At 49.8% G+C, this 27,838-nt stretch overlaps 1 protein-coding gene across 2 annotated transcripts; it reads right to left on the bottom strand.

The window, feature by feature from the left end:
• Window positions 1–1,121: 1,121 nt before the first annotated feature.
• On the bottom strand, window positions 1,122–26,894 carry MXRA5 (matrix remodeling associated 5). Of its 2 annotated transcripts, none has more exons than XM_032880238.1 (7): window positions 26,568–26,894; window positions 24,372–24,587; window positions 18,820–18,949; window positions 18,219–18,609; window positions 10,935–15,899; window positions 7,392–8,292; window positions 1,122–3,221 (listed from the first exon to the last, which is right to left on the bottom strand). In XM_032880238.1, exons 1-7 carry the CDS (start codon window positions 26,612–26,614, stop codon window positions 1,313–1,315), a joined length of 8,559 nt encoding a protein of 2,852 aa, XP_032736129.1. In that variant the 5' UTR covers window positions 26,615–26,894; the 3' UTR covers window positions 1,122–1,312. The 2 variants fall into 2 exon arrangements, with proteins under 2 accessions (XP_032736129.1, XP_032736130.1); XM_032880239.1 differs by lacking the exon at window positions 26,568–26,894 and adding an exon at window positions 25,342–25,357.
• Between the last annotated feature and the right edge of the window lie 944 nt (window positions 26,895–27,838).

Genomic DNA, 27,838 nt, shown 5'->3' with positions numbered 1-27,838 from the left:
TGTATTCCTGTCAAATACATCTTTGCAGCCACTGCCTTTGACTCTGTTTCCTTGCCTGCTACCCTTGCAGAGAATAGAATAATTCTAAAGTGGTGGGAAAAAAGCAGTTTTTCAAGATTGTGCTTTACCTGCAAAATCACTCAAAATGCTCTTGCCCTGGAAAATAGGACTATTATCATTGCTCAGTTACTTGGAAAATATTATTTTATTATCAAATGTACATTATATTGACCTTAAAAATACAGTAAAGCAGTCATGGGGATAACATGTGTCCTAGTTTCCATGAACACACACTGATAGGGGGTTGGATGGGGGAGACAGTTGTGGGCTTTTCCAGGAGGCTTTGGATTCACTGTGCAGGGTCATGGCTTAGCTCTCTCCTGCCGTCTCCCCCAACTTCAGCTCTCGAGATAACCCACAAACAAGGAAATCAGCATCCCAGCCTCCGAAACCATAGGGTTGCTGGGGAAGGTAGTAAAATAGCAGTTACTGAATTTGCTCAGGGAAGTATAGGGGATTTGTTTTTACAATTATATTTCCATGCCTGCTCTCATGTATCCAAGTCTTGTAAAGACCAATAATTTATTATTTTTAATGAGACAGAAAGCATTTCTTTCTTTCTAGCCTCATCGTCCGATTGGAAAGAAAATATAAAATGTCTTTATGTAAGACATTATATAAAAAGTGAGTTCCAGGGAGAGAGTGAGTTCCATTATATAAAAAAAAAGTGAGTTCCATATAAAATGGTAGCTGTATTGTATGGAAGTCATATGTCACAAAAACATCAGTCCCTGTGGTTCTAAGCCCTTAGAGGCAAGCTGGAGTTCTAAAGTGACAGGAAGTAAGTGAAAGATGGGTAGTCATTCTAGAACATTCTATCATGTTAAGACTGCAACAGTTAACTAGGGGACGGGTCTTCAACAAGGCAGCAAGGCACTGGTCATCTCTATGGTTTATGTTCAGTGAGTGCTCCTTAGGTCTGCTACACACGCCCAGTGGAGCACATATGGTGTCTTCAGGATGAGCCCATCTCCTGCGAAACACCAGACGGGAGTAGGCGGCATGCTGTAAACGTGAATGAAAGTCCCCGGAGAGGCTGAATAGTCCTTCCCATCTCTGGATTGCTTCCTTTTGCTGGCAAGTAGAGGTCAAAGTCAACATGAACCTGAAACCCGGCCAGGGGCCACCAAGCACCATGACGGATCAGTTAAGAGTTCTGACCAACAAGACGCGGTGGCTTTCCTTACAAATGAGGCTTTGTTCTAACTTCCCAAGCAATGGCTGTGGAGTCCGTGTCCTGGGAGGAGGCATTTCAGTAGACGTGGATATAAGTAGTCTTTGAGTCAGTGCCTAGGATGTTCTTTGCAGTGCACTTGTAGAAGCCTGCGTCTCTGTGCGTGGCCTGCTGGATGGTCAAGGAACCTTGGGGGTGAAGGAATCTGTTCCCATAGAGACGGGCCTGCGCCCCGGCCGTCAGGTGCGATTTGTCTGGTAGGTCCCAGGAGATCTCGGCTTTGGGAATCCCCATGGCCATGCAGTTCATCTTGACGGTGTTGCCAGGTCGCGTGTAGATGACGGGTGTTGGCTCGCTGGTGATCCGGGGAGGGTATGCTATCACGATCACCGGAAAGTTCATGACGGAGGGGCCGTACTCAGTGTCCACCTTGCACACGTAGGTCCCCCTGTCAAACACGGAGGCATCTCGGACCGTGAGGGTACCATTTTCCCAGAGGGAAAAGCGTCCCCGTGTTTGGGGGCCCTCTAAGAGCATGGTGTTGGGAAGCGTCCAAGAGAAACGAGCCGGCCGGCCCCTTGGAGGAATGCAGGACAGCTGTAGGGTTTCCCCATTGATGATGCTCACCAGATTGTGGTACTGGTTGCTGATCTCGGGTTTCACGCCCACCTTCAGAGAGACCAGCCTCTCCGTGTAGCCGGCAGAGTTCCGGGCCACGCAGCGGTAAGCCCCGGCATCCATAGAGGAGAGGCCACTGATGTGCAACATCCCATCACCCTTATGGTAGAACCTCTGTAGCTGTTGGCCGCTCTGGAGCTCCGTCCCATTGGGAAGGACCCACAGCAGGGTGGGCGTTGGGTTCCCTGCGGCTGAGCAGTTGAGACTGATGGTGTGGCCGGCCATGGCTGTGATCTTCTCACTGATGGGGTCATGGAAGATGGGCTTCTCCACGGGCTCCAAGACAGTGAGCTGGACAATCAGCCTGGCTTCCCCGCCCTCATTGCGGCCAATGCACGCCAGTTGCACAGAGTCGCTCTTCCTGAGACTCCTGATGTCCAACGTGCCATTGCGATGGATGGTGATCCGGTTCCCGTAGTACGGGGCTGGCAGAACCACGCCCTCGGGAAAGGCCCACAAGACTCTTGGGGTGGGGACGCCTTCTGCCTGGCAGTCAATGAGTTTGCGGCTCCCACCAGCAGCAATCTCCCGCACGGTGGTGATAGCATTGGGGTGCCCGTTGATGGTGGGCGACTGGACGTTGACGTGAATCCAGACCGTTTTCCTGTCCTCGCCGGCGCTATTCCTGACCACACAGGTGTAATTGCCGCTGTCTGAGCGCTGGGCTTTCTGAATGAGGAGAGTGCCATCCTGATAAATCTGATACTTATCGGAGGAGGCGGGGATCAGCCTGTTGGTTGGAGAAAGCCATGTCACCCTGGGCGTGGGCTCCCCTTTGGCTTCACACGCTACTGTGACCACATCACCGTAGGGGACCTGGACCACGGAGTATGTCTTGTTCTGGATAGCAGCAGGCTCAGTCACCACTTTAACCCGCACCCTCATCTCATCCTTACCAACCTGGTTTTCGGCAAAGCAGGTGTAATCCCCTTCCTCCCGCATGCCCACCTCATTGAAGTAGAGGGTCCCATTGTTAAAAACAACGTAACGCTTGGTACGGCCACCACCGTCATCAGACTGCATAAAGGAGTTGACCAGGCTGCCATCTGGGAGGCTCCAGGAGATCTCGGGGTTGGGAAGCCCAGTGGCCACACAGTCCACTTTCAGGTCACCCCCGTAAAAGACCTTGTGGTCATTCTCCTCCTTGTGCTCAATCTTGGCTGGTTTCATGACCACGTTCACCTTCAGCACGACAAAGTCATCTCCAACCTTATTCCTGGCAACGCACAGGTAATCCCCCGCATCTTTGTCCGTGACGGATTTCACCACCAGGGTCCCGTTGGCAAACACCTTGATTCTGGTGTCAAAGCTGACCAGAAAAGAAAAAGAGGAGAATGTTAGTCTCTTGTACATTCTATTCTGGCTTTTGGTCACTGGAATGAAATGAAAAAACATGGTTCTCAGAAACTATCTGGGTACATGGTTGCTACTGCAAAATGTCACATCAGTTCTGCAGGCTGGCCTGGACACTGATTCAAGGGTGTGAAATGCAGTCAACGACTTCTACCCTGTTAGTGTGGGTGTACGTCCATTGCGTATTTGCGTGGCGGTCAGGGCACAGCTTGTAGTAATGATAAAATCAGGCAAAATGCGACAGCCGTGGAGAGAATGAATCTGAGTGAACCCAATAAAGAAATGCACTTCTTCCTGAATAAAACGGTTCAGGAATGTTCACCCTTGGCCATCTTGTATTATGTCATCTCCCATTATGAGGCAAGACACTGCCAAGTGGCTACTGTATGCATCATGTGATTGGAGTTATTTCCAGAGTTTTAATGCTAACATTGAGTTCTTGAGAACATGACAAGATCAGTGTGATGTGTTCTTCCCTAGAACTTGTACCTAAAGCTGGATGACATTCACCAGCTAGCACCCCCAGTGGCATTTATTCCCCCACGTGAAATGATGACTATGCACCTCTGGGTTGACTGAAAATGAAAAGATTTTCAGTTTAAAGGAGCCAATAGTGGAGAGATTGATAGGAAGGTCTTTGCTATGCATGTGACCTTTTTCTAAAAGTTGGGGTGTCCTTGAGTGTCAGAATTCATGTTCTGAATAAGAGGTGAAAAGACTTGGGAGGTTCTTCCTTTGCAAGTGTCCTGATTGAAAAATCGGAATTACACATAATTTATGACCATGATATTGGGGAAGGAGGTGGTAAAATTTAAATCCACAAAGAGTTCCTAAACATTGCATTATTTGAACAGCATGGGTAGAACTGTGTTGTAGAGCTACAGAAGAAGAAGAAGGGGGAGGAGAAGAAAGAGAAAGAAGAAGGAGGAGGAGGACGAGGAGGAGGAAGAGAAGGAGGAGAAGAAGGAGAAGGAGAAGGAGGAGGAGGAGGAGAAGAAGGAGGAGGAGAAGGAGAAGGAGGAGGAGTAGAAGGAGAAGAATGAGGAGGAGGAGGAGGAGGAGAAGAAGGAGGAGGAGAAGGAGAAGAAGGAGGAGTAGAAGGAGAAGAATGAGGAGGAGGAGGAGGAGGAGAAGAAGGAGGAGGAGAAGGAGAAGAAGGAGGATGAGAAAGAGGAGGAGGAGGAGAAGGAGAAGAAGAAGTTGAAGAAGGAAGAGGAGGAGAAGGAAAAGGAGGAGGAGGAGGAAGAGAAGGAGGAGGAGAAGTTGAAGAAGGAGAAGGAGGAGGAGGAGAAGAAGGAGGAGGAGGAGGAGAAGAAGAAGGAGGAGGAGAAGGAGAAGAAGGAGGAGGAGAAAGAGGAGGAGGAGGAGAAAGAGGAGGAGGAGGAGAAAGAGGAGAAGAAGGAGAAGGAGGAGGAGGAGAAGGAAAAAGAGGAGGAGGAGAAGGAAAAGGAGGAGGAGGAGAAGGAGGAGGAGAAGAAGGAGAAGAAGGAGGAGGAGGGAGGGAGGAGGAGAAGAAAAGAAGAGGAGGAGAAGGAGAAGGAAAAGAAGAAGTCTGCCTATGGTAGAACTGACCTGATTACTGTAACTAAAACACAAACAACTACTAACAATGACCACATAAACTGTTTTGTTGGATGACAGTGCAAACCAGGTCAGCATAAATCACTAAGAGAGGAGCAGACACAGATATTTCAATGTGTCTTAGCGTTTAGGATCCAAAACTGTGTGCAGTAGCTCATGTCTGCCAGCGTTTTGAAACTTCAGAGTAGTGATTCCCGCCTGGGTTGTAGTCACCGTCCATGGAGCGACCCAGCACGACTGACGTGCCTACCCAACACTAGGGATTGGCCTTTAAGAAAAGATCCCAAATCTGTAATTTTAAATAGTCCCGATGTGTAGGCAAGGCATAGAGCCCGCCCTTTTACAAAACCCACATGCATTGTTTAATCACACGTTCCTAAGAATGTCATTAGTCAAAATTTATTAATAACGAAGCCACAGAGACAGCGATTTATGACTTATGGGGAGTTACTAGCCGAATAGCTCGCATTCGTAATGAGATCACATTCTTTTGCTGCCGTTCATTCAACACTGCCTGAGCCATGCCAAGAAGAGCTGAAAACAGTTCTCCCGCACATGGCAGGACATCTGCTGAGCTGGGAGATAGTCCAGGGAAAACTGTGTACGTGGTATTCTGGATGGAGCATGCGAGGTTCACCAGGCACCACCCAACTGTCTAAAGTTACCTCTCGGGCTGCGAGAAAGCATGTTTGCCTTGTTCCTGCATTTGGAAGAGACAGGGGAGGCCGGGCACTGCTGCTCAGAGCCCCTGAGTGCTGGCTTCCCTCCTCGCCTCCTGGGTGGGACTGATGTCCACATGCACTCCTGCCTGAGCAGCTGAGCCATGGATGCTGAAGACACAGCATAAGCCGGGGCTTCCCCACCATGGCACCACTAATGCTTCCATGATTCCATTTTGCCAACCAATGTCTCTGTGCCCTGTATCTTGAGACAGGACATGAAGAGACATTGGCTCTTTTGGACCTAGCCCATGGTTTCTCAGCCTGAGCACTGCTGACATCTGGGGCTGGATGACTTTCTGAGGTAGGGCGTCCTGGGTTCCATAGGGTGCTGAGCAGCTGTCCTGGTCTGCACCTACCAGATGCCAGTGGCAGACTCCACTCTAGTGTGACCACCAACAATGTCCCCAGTCATTGATGGGTGTTCCCTGGTGGTGTATCTGTCTAGCTAAAAATCACTGCGGTAGATAGATGATAGATAGATAGATAGATGATAGATAGATAAATAGATGATGGATAGATGGCTGTACCAGTAAATAGATGGATGGATAGATTCATAGATAGCTAGATAAGATGGATGGGTAGATGTATGTATGGATGGATATATATATAGATAGATGGGTAGATAGGTAGCTGATGGATGGATAGATAAACATAGATAGATGATAGATAGATAGGATGGATGGTTAGATGGACCTATGGATGGATAGATAGATGACAGATAGATAGATAGATAAAATGGATGTATGGATGGTTAGATGGATAAGATGGATGGATGGATGGATAGATGGAAGGATGGATGGATAGATAGATAAGATGGATGGATGGATGGATGGATGGATAGATGGATAGATAAGATGGATGGATAGACGGATGGATGGATGGATGGATGGATGGACAGACAGATAAGATGGATGGATGGATGGATAGATAGATAGATAGATAGATAAGATGGATGAATGGATATATGGATGGACAGATGTATAGCTGATAGATCAGTTATCTTTCCTGCTAGGTCAGAGTGTCTCAGCCTGGGCACTACCAACATTTGAGGCTGCATGACTCTCTGGGGTGGGGCATCCTGGGCACTGAAGGGCTTTAAACAGCATCTCTGGTCTCTGCCCACCACATGCCAGTGGCACTCCCCCATTCCCTGAGTTATGTCAATCAAAAATGTCTCCAAACTTCGCCCAAGGTTCCCTGGGGCCAAAATCGCCCCTGGGGGTTGAGAACTAGTGCTCTAGGTCCATACATGTGGGAAATGGAAAGCACTGGATGAGAATCTGACTTTCTTTGCAGCCAAAATAAAGTGTTAGAATTGGTTGTGCCAAGCCGGTGGCATAGTCATGCCTTTAACCTTTTTGTGTTCAACACCCTTTCATCATTAAGCTAAGGCCCTTTTACGATAAGATGTGCAACTGCCTCTGTGTTTCGTTGAAATCATGCAATACAGAGAAGGCAACCCAAATGTTGTACCTACTATTATCTCTTAACACACGATTAAAATATAATCATTAAAACAAAAGTTATTGGTTCATTTTTCCCCCACTGCGGGGTGGGAAAGGAGAAGGACAAAGTCCCAGTGTTTGTCCCCAGTTTATAAAGACAAGATCTCCAGAGAAATGTGCCCCTCCCCAGCGTGGCACACACGGGGAATCAGTTCTGTGCGTCTTTGTCTTGGACGCATATTCCCTTCTCTGACCCGCCCCGTGGAGAGGGTTCCCAGGATGGACCCATGCACGTTTTAGGATGCGGCCCCCAGCACCCAAAGGCGAAGCAGGTGCAGGAGAGCAGTGACCGACGGCGAGCCTGGAGCGGGCACATACCTGAAGAGAGAGTCCATCATGCGCTTGGACGGCAGTCGCCAGAGAATGCGTGGCCAGGGGTCCCCCGAGGCGCTGCAGTCCAGGCGGAGGGTTCCGCCGTAGCGCACGTCGGTCCTCTGCGGGGAGGTGCCGGTGATGCGCGCGTTGGCCGCCGCGCGCTGTACAGTCAGCTGCACTGTCCTGCGCGCGGAGCCCACCAGGTTGGCGGCCACGCATTCATAGCGGCCGCTGTCCTTGGGCGCCAGGTTGCGGATGTAGAGCGTGCCGTTGGGGAAGACGAACAGGTTCCCGTTGATGAACTGCGACGGGCGGATCTGGGTTCCGTCCCACAGCACCCAGCGCACGCTGGGCAGGGGCGCGGCCTTGGCCGTACAGTGGATGTGGATGTTGAGCCCCGGGGGCAGCGAGATGTTCTCCAGCTTCTCCTGGTGGATGACCGGCGGCAGGGCCGCCACGTGCAGGCGGATGGCCAGGCTGTCCGCGCCCGCCGCGTTGCTGGCCACGCACTGGTACACTCCCCTGTCTGAGAAAGAGGCCTCTTTGATGGACAGGGTCCGGTTTTCGTGCAGTGTGATTCTGCCCTCCACGCGGGACACGGTCTGCCACACCCTCCTGTCCGGGAAAATCCAGGAGATTTGGGGAGCTGGGGTTCCCTTGGCGAGACACTCCATGGCGATGGTGTCTCCCAGGTACACGGTGACATCCTGGTAGTGGGAGGCGAGGATCTGGGGCTGCTGCACAGTGACGGTCAGCAGGACGGCCATCCTGTCTACCCCGTGCAGGTTTTTGGCGGTGCACAGGTACTGACCTCGGTCCTGCACCTTCACCTTTCGGATGACAAGGGTCCCGTTCTTCAGGACCTCGAACCGTTGCACTCTGGTGTTGGGGGTCATGAGAGCACCTGAAAGACAGAACAGATGGAGTCAGGTTCTGCATAGGCACTCGCCTTTCAGGAAAAACCAAGAGGCACGACTGTTAGTGAGGAAACCAAATTCTCCCCTTGATGTCCCCAACAGCAACAGCAGAGACCAGCCCCACCTCCAACATGGAGAAGACAGAACATTCCGTTGGAACATTTTCGGCTCTTACGCCGATGCCCCCTTCAAGCAACAGGCAGCTGGCGTGGGTTTCACGGAGTGTTCTGGAAGCTGCCATGAGGCCCAGGCCTTCCCCAGGGGACCTCCTGGTCCCTTCAGCTCCTAGAGACGCAGGCTTGCCTCCCTGGGACGGGTGTGGACCTCCTGAGCTCCCCAGGCCTGCAGCCACCTCCCACCTCTCCCCGGCCATGCTCTGGAGTCCAGCATGAGCCAGCGTGAACAGGTCATTCACTGCCCATTGTGGCTGCATTGGATGCCAGCTTCTACAATCCGGGGTCTGGGCTCCTCTCTCTCCTCCCCTGTCCTCCCTGTGTTGTATGACACATCTCCTTGGGGGCTCTGCCAGAGAGAGGATCTGTGCTAACCAAGTGTTCCTGATGCTTGGACATCTGGGTCAGGCTGACCTTAGTGGGAGGATGGCCCCTTCCAGAGCTAGGCAATTCCTATACTCAGCAAGCCATTCACCTTCTACATGCAAAGCAAATGACACAGAGTCCACACCCCTACTGCCTTGTCTACAGGGCTCTCCCACATGCCCAGGCCACCATGCACCTGCCTTCATCCTCCCAGGGCAGGTCCTAGGGAAATAGGGGATTGCTTGTGCTCCAGAGGCCACTGAAATCATTCCAGCCAGCCGGTGCTAAGTCTGCTCGCCCTGCCTCGCCTGTTTCTTCTCTCAGAAACCACAATAAAGGTTCCTGTGCACGTTTCCCCCTCTCCCTCTGCCTGCCGACAGACCCCGGTGCTCCCCTGTGTGGTCCCCTCCTCGTGGAGACTGAATAATAAACGGTCTTCTGTGGCAGGCATTTCCTGATGGGCTGGCCCAACCTTTCTGAAGAATAATAAGTCCCAGATTTAAAAACTGGAAAGCCCTGAGCTATAACATTCTCTCCATCTCCCACGCAGCTGGGTTCCGGGGTCCTGCTTCCACTGCCAGCCATCGACAGAGCTCTGGCCAGCTCCCTCTGCTGCAGCCGGCAGGAGAAGCTGACTCGCGGTGAGGCATATGCATCTGTATGTCTCGTGAAGGGGCATGGCCCCGGATGCTCTGGTATCGCACAAGATATAGAAAACCCTACAGATTAATACAAACGGGATTGCCCAGTAGGGAAACAAAGGCACCATCCTTTTAGCCTGAAAACCCCATGGTGTTCCCCATTCGCCCTTCGAGCAACATTCCTTATTAAATCATTATGAAAACATACGACATCAATGTCGAGCTGATCAAAGACGACTGTAATTCCCCTGCGCCCAGAGCCTCTGCTGAACTTTGGAACATTTCCAACACGGGTGAGATAAGCCTACACAAAGAATGCACAGGTCCCTCAAGTGCTATGAACATAAATCATCCCTGTATCACCAAAATGGAGAAGAAGAAGGAAAAAAAAAAAAACCCTCTGATCAGAATCCAGGCCTCAAGGATATGGCCGTGTTCATGGTTCAGAGAAGAAAAGGAAAGGGACAAGATAGGATTTTCACAGAGGCTGAGGCTTCTCAGATGGTACTTTCTGCTGTCACCAGGTAATTGTTTTGACCTTCAAGAGAAATGGTCATTTTTACAAAGCCGAGTGCTCTTTGGACATCCCAGAATTCCAAGTAGAGGTCATTGTTAAGGGCTGAATGGTGTCCTGCCAAAATTCATACTCTGAAGTCCCATCCCCTAGGATCTCAGAATATGACTGTTTGGAGATGGGGTCTTGCAAGAGATGATGAAATTCAAATGAGGTCACCAAGGTGCACTGTAATCCAAGATGACTTGTGTCCATATAGGAATAAGGGATGAGGACACAGAGTGCACAGAGGGACGACCATGAAAGGACAAGGGGAGAAGATGGGGTCTACAAGCCAAGGAGAGAGGTCTCAGGGGGAACCAGCCTTGGCCCTGCCTGGATCTCAGACTCCCAGCCTCAGCCCTGCCTGGATCTCAGACTTCCAGGCTCCAGGCTGCAATGTTTTGTAGGGGAGCTGAAGCAAATTAACGTGAACATATCCCTAAGTTCAAATCAAAGTGATGTCTGATGAGCCCAGAATAAGCTGCTTTATATCTGGTGCCAGTGGAAGGGGAAGGGGGACCTGCCCACTCCTCCTTACCCTCATGGTACCCCACACGGGTGGTCGAAAACTTCTGTGCTAGGCTTTTCTGGGAATAGGCAAGTGTCTGCATCATGAAACGTTCCCGAGCCCACGTCATTCCCTACCCAAAGAACCTATGACACGTCTCCATAGTCCCATTAAAATATCATATACTTTAGAGCTGAAGGAAGAGCTCTCGGTCCTTACTTCCTATCCCCTTAAAGGCATACCCTTGTATCTAGGTTCAGATGTCCCCTTCCATCCCATCCATCTGTCCTTTGCCCAAACACTATAGTTTTGCCTGAGGTGACAGACTCAAGGAACCTCCTTCTACACGAGTTCTAGTTAAAATGCAGACATGTAAACGCCTTACCTGTAGAAACCTTTGTCCACGTAATGAAAGGCGTGGGCTTTCCCGTGGCCTCACACGGGAACAGAGCATCTGTCTCCGCAGTGACAGACACGGTCTGAGGGGATTTGGTGAGGATTTGGGGCTTTTCCCCAACCGTCCAAAAGTTGGATGCAGGGGGTCCTGCAGCAGAGAAGAGCTTTGAGCTGCTCTGATGGAAGCTTCTGGAAGGCTGGCCAGAAGACGCCATGAAGGGTATGGAACTCCGGGTGGAGTAGGCCACAGGGATGTTCTGTAAGTTTGTGGAGGGTGGCCCCGTAGCCTGGGGTGCATGCGATAATGGAGGTGCCGGGGGACCAAAGTCCACGTGGATGATGCTCTGAGAATGTATCCTATTGTAGGGACCTGGGTTGACTTTTCTCTCTCTTATCACGGGGGCAGGAGAGGTAGGCATCTGGGGCTTCAGAGTAACTCCCAACTGCGGGAAAGACAGGGTCCTATTGAAAAAGAAAGGGAGTCTTCCATTGGGATGATGGGGAACTCTTGCACTTGGAAGCTTGCCAACAGGGTCTCTGAGATCCGGGATGTTGTTGTTCCCAAACACTTTGGAGTTGCTGTTGAACTGGTCCATCCTTTGGTTAGTCAACTTAGTGGGGATGCCAGGTTTGGGCTTATGGACTGGAATAACGGGAGTTGTCGTACTTGGTAATCTTGGAGTCGTCAACTGCTTGTTCTCTGGCAAAACCCTTGAAGGATACGCCGTTATTCCTGGTTTGTTGGTCAAGTGACGAGGGGGCTGGAAAGTTACAAAGAATCTAAAGGAGCCTTCTGTGGCCGTATGTGGTGGTCTCACTGTCCCCCTAGGCGGGACCGGCTTGGCAGGAATTCTGGCTGGCTGGGGGAACATTTGGACTCTCCCGTTCTGGTGGTTACCATCGCGGACATGTGGAAGACTGTTAGGGGTCTTTCCATCCAAGGCTTCCTTTTCCAACTGCTGCTTTGGAGCTGGGTTAAATTTATCCTGGTTGGAAGAAGGGGTAGATAATTCATTTGGTGTCCATATATGTTGAGTCCCCTCATTATTCACTGGGGGTGCTTTGGCTTCTGGAATCCCCACGTAATTCAAGAAAACATTTTCCTTGGAATCTGTTGATGTTGGAGGTGTCTTTGAAGGAAGAAGTGTGGGCTTCGTGAAGGTCTGTACCAAAGACACAAGAGTGGTGGCCGGGGGTGGGGATGCTGTCTTCTCCATCTGAACAGGAGTTGGGGTGTGATGCCGAGGTCTAATTTCAGCTGGAGTGTTTTCGTGATGATCTTGAGCACGGATGGTGGTTTTTGCCTTACTTGAAGATGGTTCTACTTTTATGCTTGAGACAGTGGTTGAAACAACCTCTTTTTCTGGTTGAAACAGTGTAGAGGCTGCAACAGATGGTGGAGACTCAGAAGGAACACCCAGGTCCTCCACCTGTTTAAGAAAAGGTGAGACTGTAAAGGTTTCCGTGGAGCTGGTAAGAGGTATGTCTGTCTGCAGCCTCCCAGGCTGCTCTACCCTTGGGGTATTCCAGTGTGAGGATCCTGGAAAGCCAGAGGGAGCTGATTCCTCCTGAAATTCTACCACAGTGGAGACCTCCGAGCCAGGAGGTGATGTGGCATTAGTGAAGGAGTAGTCAGGGACTGAGCTGTCGGTTTTATAGTCCTTGATGTTTGTGACACCATAATTCTTCATTTCTTCTCCATCCCATACAGGCTTAGGGGTGACTGGAATTGTCTCTTGGAATTTATTGGATGGTAAGTGCCTTTTTGTGGTAGTTGTCACAGCAGCTCTCCCATGAGGGTCCCCAGTTGTCAGGGAAATGGTTATCGATGAGAGTACAGTTTCCAAACCAGGGGCAATGACATTTTTATGTTTGTTTTCCAGAAAAGGGCTGGGTGTGGTTGCAGAGGCTGGAGAGCTCACCGTAGAAGTGAAATACCGATGTTTATTTGGTCTCTTCCCGTGTTTCCTTCGTGGGGTCCCCTTGGATATGGGTTCTGCCTGCTTCTCCATCTCCGACTGCTTGGGGATACCAACGGTGCTGTCAACCCAAGATTTTGCTCCCGGCGTACTCCACATGTGGTCTGGAGCCTTTCCTTCGGGTGCTTGAGTTGGTCGAGTAGAAAACGCCTCCACTGGGGCAAAAGTCGTGGGCACAGTTTGTTTATGACGGTGTCGGAATCTGTGGGGGCGAAATCTCCTCCTCCCATTGGGTCTCTTTCGAGAAGGCTGAGTGGTCAGCTCCAGAGGCAAAGTGGCCTTCTCGGTTGGCATCACTGCTGCCACCATGGTGGTGACTTTGTCAAAGAGAGTGCCGAGTGTGGTCTCCCTGGGATGTTTAAAGGGAGTGACACCATTCACTCCCAGAGCCGAGTCAAGAAGCGTGGTAGATCCCACATGTTTTCCCATACTCTCAGGACTTTGGGAGCTTGTGGGGTCTCTCTCTGGCATATCTCCTTCCTGTAGGGCCTCAGCATTCTCCTCTCTGCCCTTTTCAGTCAACGGGTTGCCTTGAGTGCTCAAAGCACCTTTCACAAGGTGTCTGTCGTCTGTTTCTCCCTGTGGGTGTCCTTGTGATAGAACATCTGGCTTCCCCAATGTGAGCCCTCCTATGGGTTCCGATGTCCTGGAGTCATCAATCCATAAAACGGTGGTGGGCAGAAAGGGAGTGGAGGTCAGCTCTTCCATGTTCTCTGCATCTGGTTGTGGGTTAGTCTCCAAATCTGGGGGCATATATGGTATAGTCTCGGACTCAGCCAAAGGGACAACATCCAACGGAGACTCATACTCATTTGTCGTAGGCTCTGGAATGGATCCAGCATCTACTGGAGGCCAGCTCTCTGTGGCTGTATTTTCACTGGTGGACTCCTCAGAGACCAGGTCTAGGGTTTGCAGAGTAGGAGAAGACTCATAAGGCATGAATATTGGGGTGCTGGCTGTAGCCCACTTTGGGTCAACTTCAGCAGGAGTTGTATCCTCAGTGTTAGAAAAGTCATGGTCAATGAATTCTTCCAGATGTGTGCTTGTGACTTTGGGCTCAGAAATAATTCCTCCATCCTGTCCACTTTCCAGTCCCATCTTGGTTGAGGACACAGTACTGGAAACCTCATCCTCCTCACCAAACAGAGACACATCTGCTGAGGTTTCTTCGGCACTGGTTGTGGTCCATGCAGGAGATATCGAGGGAGGAGGAACAGCAGGCAGAAGGGGTGTCACTTCTGGACTCACGGATGGAGGAGTGGTGGTTTGAATGACCTGGGGTATTTCAGTTCCTTTTGGGAGATTTTTCCCACGTACTCTCGCTAAAATATCTGCCCAGTGCTCTGGATTAATCTGTTTGTTTGCCATGTTTATCCTTCGCCTGGACTCAAACACTCTGCGACCTTCTGCGATGTTCGTCTCAGGTTCTTTTTCAGAATTCTTCCAGGGTTTGAGTTTTCTTCGCCCTTTCTTGGGTTTTTTACCTCCGGTGGTGGCATCATCTTTTGTTTTGATGAGTACCTCTTGGTCCTTTGTATGTAGACCTCTCCTTGAAGTGTTCTCCTCATCTCCTATGCCTGAACCCCCTTCGTCGTCCACGACATCTCCTAGCACTCTGGAAAGAGCCTTCCCACCTGGGTGTCTGCCCTTTTTGGATGACCTGCCAGATCCTTTCTTGTTCACCATGACCCCCACGGTAAAATGATCTGCCCCTTGCTGGTTGACAGCCACACATCTGTAGTAACCGCCATCACTGACTTGGACCTTTGGGATGGAAAGAGTTCCATTTGCCAACATGTATGCGTGTGAGCTGTTGGCCGAATTATTAATTATCCGTTTGTTTGGAAGAATCCAGCTGAGCTGGGCTTCAGGGATAGCCAGAGCACTGCAAGGCAACATCACTGGCTCCCCTGGGTTCTTCTGAATTGTCACCATATCACCATCGGGTGGCTGTGTGGCAGGTGGTTGGACAAGGACCCTGTACACCATCCGGTCCATTTCATCCCTCACCTGAGCAATGCACTGGTACAAACCCGAGTCTGACTGCTCTGTCGATTTGATCCTCAGCCAGCCACTGGTGAGGATGGAGAACTTGCCATTTTCGTCCTCCATGGGTGCTTTGAGGACCGAGCCATCCGGGAGGACCCAGAAGATGGATGGACTCTCAGAAGCCTTCACGTTGCAGCTCAGCTGGCATGGGCTCCCTTCCAACACAGTCTGAGCTCTCTGCACTGCTCTGTTGGGCTCAATCATCACCCAGCTTCTGCTCCGAGACTGCCTTGCCTCCTTGGTGGGTATTGTTAATGCATAGTGGGAATAATAGGACAGCAGCACCTTTTTGGCCGTACTCTGACGTCGGTTGAGCTGGAGATCGATGGTCGGCTGCATGACCCATTCCGGTTCTGCGACAATGTGGGCTCTGACGCCCGTGTAGTAGAGGGCATCATCGTCTACATCTTGCCTGTACTGGTAGGTGACCTTGGGGTCTTTGCTGAGCATGAGTTCTTGGTTCAGCCTCACAGGGACCTCACTGTAATAGGCGATGAGTTTCCACAGCTTCTCATAGTTTTCCCGAGTCATCGGACACTCAAAGTCCAAGGCAACCGTTGCGTTTATGTCAATCTCTTGAGGGTCTGTCTGGTTCAAGTGAATTTTGTACACATCCATTGGCTTCTTGATGTTGCAGACCAAGTTCACTGTGTTCCCGTGCTCATCGGTCATGTTCAAAGAGATGTTCCATGGGGGGAATTGGAACCCCTCCAGAGAAAGCTGGCTGTCACCATCCTCTCCTAGATCCTCCTCCTCCTCGCTGTTCTTACTCGTGTTCTGTCGCAGAGGGGACTCTATGGAAGGCTTCAGACAAGTAATGTCCTTCAACTTGTGAATCTCTTGTTGGTGCAGTGTGGGGGGACTGGAGCACATGGCGCATAACTGACCACCTTCGTAGGCTTTGTCCTTCTTACACTTCAGAGTCCCTAAAACAGATAACCAAAAAACATACTATAAGTTAATGAACCCAAAAGTGGCATGTCTTGTACACAGCCAGAGGACAAATTCTCTGTGTGTGTCTTTACGTCCTCAGGGCATGGCCATCAGGATTTAATACCTTACATCTGTGACTTCACCAATGACCTTAAATCCCTTTAGCACACAGTGTGGTAAGGAACTACTGTTTTTAGAACTACTTGGCAATGAATAATGAATACTTCTTTCTAAAGTATTTTTTTAAAAGCAATTCTATTCACACACATTATACAATTTACCTTCTTAAAAGGTCCAAGAGAATCTACATAAATTCAACCAAGGAAAATAGTTCCAGGTTCAAGGTCCCACTTTTGCCATCAATCACATCATATGTACCTTTTATAATTCTTTTTCTGTTACTACAATTGTGCATTTCAGGCAGTATTTATATTTTGGATTCACATTCTACTCTTGGCTTCCTGAACATCAAGTCTTCCAGAATGTTCTCCTAATCTGGTCACTGCTCTGCTTCTTTCACTGTTTTGTCTTTCTCAGTCTCCTGACCCATTAGTGATGCAGTGTTCCATGACTTGGGCTAGACCCCGTTTGATCTCGCTCTACCCCATCATGCATGGCCTAACCCACGTGTAGTTTTCTGTCAACAGCCATGATCCATTGATGGCTCCCGTATGTGCTTCTCCAGTCAACACACATCTTATGAACTCCACACCCAATTTTCTACTTGATGTGCCTATTGCAATGTCCCAAAGTTTCCTCTGACTAACATTTGCAAGACCAAATTATGTTCTCTCCCTGCTCCAGACCTAGATGCTCCTTCTATACCAATAAATAGGAACCACACTTTCTTGCATTAGGAAAAGGAGAAAACTACAGTCCTCTTGATGTCTGTCCTTTTGTTTTCATTCCCACTGGGAATAAACCAGTCAAAGGGCCATCATCTATGACTTGGAGGCACATGAAAGTAGGACATCAGGTGTGTGTGTGTAGGAAGGTCCTAGATGGGCACAAGACAAGATGCTAAGTAGAAATTGAGGACAGCAAGACCTCTTAAAGGTGGTGATTTTAAAAAAATAAGATTTTATTTATCTGGAATTGAGAGAGAGAGAGAGAGCATGAGCTGGGAAAGGGACAGAGGGAGAAGCAGACTGCCCACCGAGCCCAGAGCTCCATGTAGGACTCCATCCCAGGACCCCACGATAGTAACCTGAGCTGAAGTCAGATGCTTAACCTACTGGGCCACCCAGGCGCCCCAAGATAGGTGATGTTTTAACAAAGCTCTGAGTGCTGAAACTAAGCCAGACCCTGGAACATCTAGCAGATGTTTGGTCTTCATGGGTCCAATGACACTGAGTGCAAAATAAGTTTGGTAGGTGTAAGGAAGCAAAGGAACTGCAGTGCGGCTACAGTGAGTGATTGAATGGAGGACTCTCATGTTGCAGAAGAGTGGGCACAGTTGTGTAGGAACTCCTACAGGATTGTAGGATTGTACGTTCCATCCCAGGAGCAGTGGGAAACCAGTGGACTTTCAGGTAGCAGTGGGGCAGGACCACATGTTCCCTGTGACAATGTGTTCTCACAATGGCTCTGTGTGGAGTTGTTGGAAGGAGGGGTCACCAAGGCTGCAAAGACCTGCCCAGAAGCCCCGACTCTCCTCCTAGAGAGAAGAAAGAAGCTGGACCCAGGTTGGGGGCCATGAGGATGGACATGAGCCAACAGACCTGGGATATGGTAAACCTAATGGGGTCAAGGATGGGTTTCAAGTTGTGGCTTGAGGAAGGGGATAAAGGAAAGACAAAAAAATAAAATCTTCCTTATTTTGAATCAAAATCTATCATTTTTGCAATATCTACACATCACTCCAGGTTTTTTGTTGTCTGGATCAAGGCAGAACATCCCTCTCCCCATTCTTAAGAGAATAATGTCATAGCCACTGCTGGCTTTCCGTCTTCCAAACTTCCTTGAACACCTCCTCATAGGACAGGGATGCACAGAAAGTCCCCCATTTAGCTGTAACCCAAAGCTGCATATGACACTCCAGATATCCAACCAAAGACAATCGTAGTCAACTGTATATAACTGATTAAATGATCTTGACTTTAGATTTCGTGGAGGGATACATCTATTATGGAACAGGGGTGTCTTAACATCAAGGTTGTACCCTTTGCATAAATGTTCCCCCACCCCCTACTGATTCGGTGATGTGCCCTTCACAAGATAAAGCAACGTCAGAACACCAGAGAGCGGAGCCTTTCCAGAAGGGTCAGGAATGTGCCGCGGGGAGCCACGTTCGCTCTGCCCTCCTCTCTTACCTTTCCATTTGGCGTCCCACTCCAGAAACCACTTCATCTCACAGTCGCATGACCACGGGTTCCCATGCAAGTAAAGATTCTCCAGGAGCGGCATGTTCTGCAGCATCCCCGTGGGCAGAGTCCTGATCACGTTGTCTGCGAGGTAGAGGTGTCTTATGGTAGAGAGTCTGAAATAATCCAGAAACGTCAACGTGGAGAACGTGCCGGGATGCAGCTGGTGCAGCATGTTTCCCTCTAAGTGGAGCAGCCTCAGGGACGTTAAGCCATTGAAAGCTTGTGGGTGGATAAATTCGATCTTGTTGTGGTCGATGTGCAGCCTCATTAAGCTCCAGAGTCCTTGTAGGGTCTTCCCTGTGATCACACGCAGCTTATTGTAGCTGAACTTGAAAACCTACAGGGGTGGAGTGGAAAATCCTGTTCATAATTTACAAAGCCACAAGCAGAGAAAGAAACCAGAACAAAGGGCAGGGAATAATGACACAATGCTGGTTTTTAACCTGAAATAAAAGGACAATTTTATTAATCGTTAGGGAGCATTAGGTCGTACCCTCTCTTCATTAATGGTCTGCTATTACTGGTACTCGTAAACGTGTGGGTTTACCTGGAGCGAGCTGAGGTCTCTTAAAGCCCCGTCGGGGATGCTGGGGATGTCATTGCCGTGAATCATGAGGAGCTCCAACTTGGTCAGTCCCGCAAATGAGGTTTCTGACAAAGCCTGTATACTATTAAATCTAAAAAAAAAAAAATGATCATAGTAATTGGATTAAGAAATGATAATATTAATTGGATGAAGAAACAGTGAATGCTTAAATCCCATATGGGAAAGATTCTGCAGCCTGCCCAGGAGCAAGTTAGCAAAATGCTGATTCTGAGGTCTACCGGTGCCATTCCCAAAGTATGTTTGTTGCTCTGTGTCCATGTCTGTTACCAGGGTCAAAAGGGAAGTGATGTATTTTTATTCACCTTCATTCCATTCAGGGATATTCTCTGGGTATTTTTTTTTTAAAGATTTTATTTATTTATTTTACAGAGAGAGATCACAAGCAGGCAGAGAGGCAGGCAGAGAGAGGAGGAAGCAGGCTCCCCGCTGAGCAGAGAGCCCGATGTGGGGCTCGATCCCAGGACCCTGGGATCATGACCTGAGCCGAAGGCAGTGGCTTAACCCACTGAGCCACCCAGGCACCCCTTCTCTGGGTATTTTGACTAAGAACATGCTCATGGAGCTAGAGGCGATTTTAGGGAAACAAGTAGCATTCAGATTCTAAAGGAAGTTGGTCCAAATGTCTCTTCCTTGGAAACTTACACTGGAAAGTGTCAGCAGTGACGAAATGACACATGGGCTGTTGAATACAGAGAATTAGCATGAATGCAAAGAGGTAGTTTGGGAAGTAGCTTTGCATCATATAAACAACAGAAGGAGACATTCCAGGCTATACAAGACCAAAAGAAAGAGCTGACCACCCAACACACCGACACCACATTTCACAAGCACATGTGGCCATTTCTGATGGATTCTCTAAATTATTTGTCAACGTTCTGGTGTGTTTTGTGTTTTGTGTTTGCATCCACATGGGTTAAAGATGTTTCCTTGACCAATCTGAAAACTCTTCATTGCTACATTATTGGTAGCACAACTGTCAACACCTGCAGAAGGGGTTGTGAGGGGAGTGGTTGGTAGTTACTTTGTACCACTCCTTCTGCTGAAATTGAACACATCTATCCTGACATTCCATGTGACCTCTCCCTATCCCCTGGATAGAAGGAAACAGATCTATCCATCCACGTATCATCTATCTAACTATCCATCTATCCATCATCTATCTAACTATCCATTTGTCCATCCATCCACTGATCCACCCATCCCTCCATCCACCAATCTATCAATCCATTCATCTCTCTGTCTATCATCTATCTGACCATCCATCCATTGATTGACCCACCCATCCATCTGATTTATCTACCTACGTATCCATCTATCGGCTTATCCATCCATCCATCCATCCATCCATCCATCCATCATCTGTGTACCTATCCATCCATTCATCCATCCATCTATCTATCCATCCATCTATCTGTGCATCTATCATTTATCTGTCTACTTGGCCATCTATGTATCTATCTGTCCATCTATGTCAGTGGTCTCTATCCATCTATCCATCCACCCATCCATCCATCCATCGTCTGTGTATCTATCCATCCTTTCATCCATCCATCCATCTACCTATCCATCTGTCCACCCACCCATCCATCCATCCATTCATCCATCCATCATCTATCTATCCATCCATCCATCTATCTGTGTATCTATCATTTATCTGTCTACCTGGCCATCAATTTATCTATCTATCCATCCATGTTAGTGGTCTGAACTGGGTGGTCTTGCCCCCAGGGAACATTTGGCAATATTTGGGGTCATCTTTGGCAATCACACCTGGGAAGCTGCTATTGGCATCTAGTGGGGAGAGATCAAGAATGCTACTCAATACTAGGCAAAACAGGACAGTCCCACATCAAAGAACTATCCTCTGCAAAATGGAAAAGTGCCCCAAATACCAAGTAGACTGAAGTTAAAAAACCAGAGTCTAACTCAAGGTGGGAGAGTCGATGAATGGAGGCACTGTTCCACTCACTTACTATTTAGGATTCCACAGTGAAATCTGCCTGGGATGGTGAACCTAACAGGGCATGAATGGCAGACTCCAAACCCCTTCCCATTTCTTGATGCCTGAGAAACAGTAAGTAAGGGGGAGAACAGTATCCGGTGAGATAGGTGGGTTTGGGAGGCACCAGGCAATCTAGGAGCTGGGAGGCCATGAGAAGGGGAGGTCTTCATTTGCTCCAACTTCAATGGAAAATGACTGGAAGGTTTTAAGAAAAGGAGCAACACAAAGGAAGGTATGTGTGAAAACAACAACATTCTACTGTATGCAGAGGGAATAAGTAGGATCACCCGAGAAGACCCCCAAAGGCAAGAAAAGGAGAAGGACCAAAAGGAGGAGCAGGTCTTGGGACAGAGGAGGTGAGAGTCAAAGTCTCAACAAACAAGTCAGAAAGATGTTGATGTTTTTTGGTGCTTCTTAACAAGTCCCAGAGTGCTCTCTGCTCATTCGTGTCTTTTTGTATCATTGTTCCCCCAAAAGTCTGACTTTCAACTGGAGAGTTGGGTGTAATGGTGGTTGCCAAGGTGCAGGGAAGGATTGTGTTTGAGGACAGAGGAACAGTCCTGTTTGGACACCCTCACACCTCCAGACATCCTCCCCCATCTAGGATGGGGCATACCTGCTACCCTGGCTTACTGTATCCTCTTGATGCTTGTTTTTAACAGACATCAGAGACCAACAGATGCGCCTGTCATTGGTGCCAGAGCTATGAATAGGGGGACTGCCTCAATGATAGTGGTGTGTATCGCAAAACAAATTTTAAAATTTAAAAAAAAAGGGCAGTGTGGGCATTTGGGAGATTCAGAAAGAGGTCATTAGAATGAGTCTTTTCATCAAGGGGGACAGAAATCTTTAGAGGTCTATAAGTATGACATTAAGTGGATGCTTTTTTTTTTTGGTTGTTGTTTACTCAAAAATACTTGGAAAGTAATTTTTGAAAAAGCTCTGGGGCTGTCCACATAGTAAACAGCAGATCTCTCTTTCCATGCTGACGGAGGACCCAAACATCTGTGTGGGAATGAAAGATTGCATTAGTGCTTTGCCAATAATCCCTCATTCCTTAAGCATTTTCTCCTCCTTCCAGATGGCTGGAAGAAAAAGCAGACCCTGAGTTCTAGCTGTAGTAGAAGTCGCCCTTCTTCCCCAACCCCCAGCAATGCAATGCCCAATGATAGTCTCATGCACTTGGAGATTAATTTTCAGAGAAAGTGCTGAATACAAGGGTGATGGTATTGATTAAAATGAAAATGTGCCATATGGGTTCCTGTTATCAATGAAGCCAGATGGAAGTAATATATGTGGGCACAGGGTGGGTATTCCTGAACTGGTTTTCTTTTTGCTTTAATATCACGCAACAACATCTCAAAGGACTATCGCCCTCAGTAGGAAGAGAAAGCATCTTGATATCTGTGTTCTGGTCCTGTGGCAAAGCTTTTGGGGAGACCATAATTCGTAGACTTTACCATTTAGAGTTGGTTCGAATGCAACCCAGAGAAGTTAGGTTCTCACTGAGAAATGAAGTTTCTCCTGTACAAAATATTCCCATGTAAAGACGAGTAGAGGGAAAACATCACAGAAATTGTAAGTGTGGTATATACGGCTTGACAAGCCATGGTCCAGTGGTGTTGCTAGGATCAAGCCATCCCATCATTAACCTTGTGGTTAACTTATGGAGACTTGTGGCATCTTTCCCACCCTGGTTCCCAACATGATAGCCCAGGGAAAATGCTGATGTCCCCCCCGCCCAGGCCCTCAACACACAACAGGTGGCACATTCATGCCTTCGGGGAGGGACGCACAGTGGAAAACGGCTCTCCTCCATCACCCCCATTCTCACACTTTCTTACGGACTCTACGAAGGCCTGTTGGACTATTCCTTCAACCCAGTGCTCTGCCAAGGGGTCAAGCTTGTGGGACACAGTGGCGAATCACAGTCGTATGGGACAATATGCTGAGAGTGGCTCACGAGAGCAACGATCCCGAGACAGAACCACGTTGCACACCAGCAGGTGCAAGAAAGAAGAGGAATCCCACATGGATTCCATTTCCCTTTCTACAAACGTAGCACGGTGCGTCCTTCCCTGATTCAAATCGGTCCTGGCTCCTTTTCCTTTCCTCTCTCTCTTATTTCACAAGTCGTGTGCCCCCACAAAACTGTAAGGCTGTAAAGAGAACCTGGTTTAGGATTGATATCCCTTCTTCTGACAAATATGAACTGCTTCCCCTACTGCGCTATCCTTTCTGTGGGTTGGATTTTTAGATAATTCAATCGTAAGGTCTCTGAAGATTTTATTGAGAAAATTATGCAATGATCTACTCCTTTCAATTAGGGAAATTCCTATCTCTCTGTCTTAATTCCCATTCTCTTCTTCTACTGCTACTGGCCTTTAACAATTCAAGAAGTTTTTTATTTTTTGTTTGTTTTTCTAAACTCTGTGCTATAAGGTGTCCAAGCATATACACAATTATCTGTTCAACGATTCAGTTTTGGCCATTTCGTTTCACCCAATTTTCCCATCAGTAGCCAGTCATCGAATCCTAAATTATTTTTGTTGTTTTGCAGGTGGTAGAAAATGGCTTATGCATCTTGTGGAGGAAGCCCAAGTAATTGTTGATAAAGTTACATGTGTGTATCTATAATTCATCCCAACTAATACTGATGTATAGAAATCATTTCTGCATATGAAACGGAATTTTAAAATATGAGAGTTCTACCTGAAATGCTGCATAAAAATGTCTTTTAAAATATATTCATATTTTAGGGGCGCCTGGGTGGCTCAGCCGTTAAGCCTCTGCCTTTGGCTCAGGTCATGATCTCAGGGTCCTGGGATCGAGCCCCGCATCGGGCTCTCTGCTCCGCGGGTAGCTGCTTCCTCCTCTCTCTCTGCCTGCCTCTCTGCCTACTTGTGATCTCTCTCTCTGTCAAAAAAATAAACAAAATCTTTAAAAAAATAAAATGTATTCGTATTTTAAGGAGGCAAAGTCTGCCAGAACCCTTTCTTTCTCCAAGGTCCCAATTACATCATCCAGGTAACTTACAGAGCTGTGAGATTTATTTTCAAATTATTTTTAATAACTTCTGAAGTCTATTTCAGTAAGCCTAGCTATATATTTACGTGTGTGTCTGATGCATTTGTTCATACATACTACGTGGAAAATAACTTACCGAGAAAAATCTTTGGACACCCTGAAGTTGTTCTGGATGCTTGGTTATTAGGCCTCATGAGAGTGGTTGCAGCTGATGGATACATTCAGATAATTGTCCCTCCCCCCAAAGGACTACATGGACTAGAGCAAAGACCCATCACCCCCCAATTTTGCTCATCTTGAGGTACACAATGCTCGATAGAGAGACGCAGAAAGGAAAATATACGTTTGCATTTACATCCATGCACATACATGTATGAAAAAAGAAAAAAAAAAAACATGAACAACAAAAAAAAAGCCACCACGCAAGCAAAGAGGCTGAAACTGTTAAGAATGTGGTACAAACCCCAGATTGATTCTTTCCACATGTTTAGAAATCCCAGCGGGCACAGAAGCCAGGGAGCGAAACGTGCAGTGGACCTCACTAGGAACGTAGCAGGTGCAGGGGTGAGGACAGGCCAGCGTGGGTGGAGGAGGCCCCCAGAGCAGGATCAGCACCACGGAGAGGGCTGGCCAATGCGCCTGCGCTGGCATCTTGTCCCGGGGCGTGGTTCCTGGACACCTGTCGGGGAACCACACAAGGAAACCCGATTATGGCCAGGTAGCTCTTACGCTCCGCAAAGGTTGTTTCAACTGTGCGTTGGAGTTTGGACCTTCCCAAGGCATCCCGTGGTATCCTTTAGGGACACAAGCGATCCGAGCCAAGACGCACAAAAATTCCTTTCCTCATCTTTCCCTCCCGTTAACTTTAATCATCACATAGGATGTCACTGCGAACTGCGGACTTTCACACTAGGATTTGGAGATCTCCGTCTGCGATGAGTGAGGGTATGGGATAGACACACACACAAAAATATATATCTATACATCGGCCCGTATATACCTATGAGTGTATACATTTGTATATATGTGGGGAGGAGAGATACATTTATGTTTCCATAACAATAAGGTAATTAAAATAACTATGTATCCGCCTCCAATGTCAATTCCGAGCCGTTACATTGTATACATATTTGAATTAAAAAAAAAAAAAAACACTTCCCCAGCGGGTCATTATTAACAGTGTTCCCTTTTTTTAAATGACATGACTTAAAGTTTTCACTATATCTTCTTAAAGTGTTTCAAGAGTTTGCATTCCCTAAGGCAGAATGTATGCCATTATATGCGGGTTTCTGTACGATCCTTATCCTTATCCTTATTATTATTGTTATTATTATTTTCTTGGAAGAACCACAGGTTTGCAGTGATACAGCGTTGTTGTTCATCAGGGACACAGTTCGTAAAATCTGACATTAAATGGCGAGGAGAGGAACTACCTGGTGACGTTATGTTCAGGCAAAGGAAAGCAATCCGTGAAGTCATACACAGAAAAATGGAAACGCTTGGATATTTCCGACAACAGGCAGCCTCAGCGGTCTCGTTTAGAATACACGTGGTTATTTATTTTTCTCAAGCACTGGGGCCATCCCTTTGTCACCTTAAACGCTTGTCATCTGTTGAATGAAGTTTCCTTAAAAATAGCAATGCCTGTGGAAAGTAAAGTGCGCACCACAGAAACGCGGCTGCCCTGGGCCAGTGCTAAGTGCTGATATCAGTCATCTGCGCAGACAGGCTACGGGTCGCCAAAGCCCGGAGCTTTTCCATCCGAGAAATACATTTGCGCTTAAGCCCGCGTGCGTCCTCTCTCTGAGCGGACCCAGCAGGCAGCCCCGCGAGAGGGAAATTCAGGCTCCACCTCTGCGCTTGGGGGCGAGAGGGTTCCTGCAGCCCAGCCGACTGTAGCCTCCCCGGCCGCCTGCGCGCTTGGCCCCGCCCGCGCCCACAATGCGCGCTGTGCCCACCGGTGGCCTGCGCTCTTGCCAGGTCCTCCCCGGAGACCGAGAGCGCGCGCCCCAGGGAAGCCCAGGCCTGGCGCCGCGGGAGGAGGCTCCCTGAGCCCGCTGGGCCACGGGGCCCCGCGGGGAACCACGGAGAGCCTGGGCCGGGGCGGGCTAGCCGGCGCCGCGGCCCTGCGCCCTGGCCGTGTTCCAGCGCCGGTCCAAGGGAAAGATGGGCTTTCCCGGAACGCAGCTCGGGTGGCCCTGCTGGGACCCGCACACCAGGAGCCACCTCCGCTGGGTGATGACTTCTCCAGCTTCCGTGCGGCTCAACCCCTGGCGAGCCGAGGGTCTCCCCGCTTTGCGAGAGGAAGAGGAGGAAGAGGGGAAACTTCAGCGCAGCGCGCCGAGGAACTCGGGGGAGGCCCCGCAGCTGTGCTGTCCCCTCCAACGCAGGGCGGGCTCGCTTTCCCTTGGCGGTCTCCCGGGCCCCTCCTTGGAAATCAGGTCAGAGCGAGGTTGCCAGGTCAGGGAGGGAAGGGGTATGGGAGAAAGGAATCCACCCGCAGGATTCGGCTTCTCTCCTGCCTCCGCACTGGCCACTCAGCTTCAGGGCCAGGGACAGTGCCAGGCGTCTCTTCGCCCTCTCGCCCCCGCCCAGCCCTTGCCTAGGCCGACCCCCAACTCTATCCCCCCCGGGCGCCCAGGCTGCCCTTGGTGCTCACCTGTCCTTTGGAAGCCGCGACACACGGGAGCGGGACGCCCTGAGCATCCGCGGGGCCGGGGCGCGCGAGTCACCTCCGGGGGTCCGCCGGGGCCATGCCCTTCCCGGGCCGGGGGCGAGGCAGCAAGGCTTCCCAGCTCCGCACGGCGAGTCGGCTCCCTTTTATTCGCGTCGCCGAGAGGCTTCCCCGAGTCCACGCCTCGGCCCACCCCCACCCTGCCCTGCCCCACCCCGGGGAGACCGGGCGCGGGCCCGAGCCAAGGGACCCTGGCCGCGCGCGCTCTGCGCTCAGCCCTCCTCGCGCCTCTTCATTGCGCCTCGGCCCGGGAGGGCACGCTTCGCCTCCTCCGGCTGGAAGAGCGGCCGCGGCCCAGCGCGCAAGGCTTTGGGGGAGAGTGTTCCTGGTCCCGGAGGCAGCCCGGGGACCAGGGGCAGGGGGAGAGGCGGGGAGCGCGCGGCGAGCTGCAGCACACAGTCCGCGCCCGGAGCACGCTTCCTAGCAGGGCTGGGAGGAGGCTTGCTTTCTTCCCGGGGAAGCGAGAAGGAGCAGGGTTTGCACTCCTCCGGGCGCGACGGAGTTTTGTCTGGCAGCTTCCCGGCACCCGTGTGCAGGCGGGAGCCGGCTGCGCCCAGCCGGCAGCCCCCAGCCCCCCGCTGCAGGCCGGGCTGCAACGTGAGACCCGCCGCCACGCCCTCCCGCCTCTCCTGTTGCTCCCGGACGCCGGCCCCCTGCAGCCGCCAGGGCCCTCCTGCCAAAAAGGTGGAACCGGGAGGAGCCCGCGGGGGCAGTGCCAGGGCGCGGAACTGTGGGGAGCCTCGGGGTGCTAGCTGGGGGACGTGGGAACGACCTGGGGAGAGCGCAAGGGACAAAAGCTGCAGAGCGTGGTGTGCCTATAACCCAGAAGGGGAGGGAAGAAAGGCCATCTGCCTTCCAGAAGAAACCAGACAGGGAGGAAGGGCTCAGGTAAGAGCAGCCTTCAGCAGAGGACCCCCGATCCGCCCTGGGGCAAAAGGACGGAGCCACTGAGAAGAGGACCCAAAAAAGGCTGCCTAAGTACCAATAGCCAGGAAAGGAACGTTCCAGAGGTTGTGGCAGAACCTGACGGGCGCACCGCACTCTGCCCAGGGTTATTAGGAGGTGGCCCCAAACGAACCTGGGGCTGAGTTGCTTCCGATGCATGGAATCTGGGCTGCCTCAGTTTCTCCTGACAAGCCCAGCGTCCAGAATTCCTCTCTGCCCTTTGCCCAGGGTGGCGCCCACACGGTAGGTCC

The sequence above is a fragment of the Lontra canadensis genome, unplaced genomic scaffold (assembly GCF_010015895.1).
Source record: "Lontra canadensis isolate GAN:19392208 unplaced genomic scaffold, GSC_riverotter_1.0 scaffold68, whole genome shotgun sequence".
Lineage (NCBI taxonomy): Eukaryota > Metazoa > Chordata > Mammalia > Carnivora > Mustelidae > Lontra > Lontra canadensis.
The sequence above is the reverse complement of the archived record's forward strand: the minus strand, read 5'-3'. Positions and strand labels throughout refer to the sequence as shown.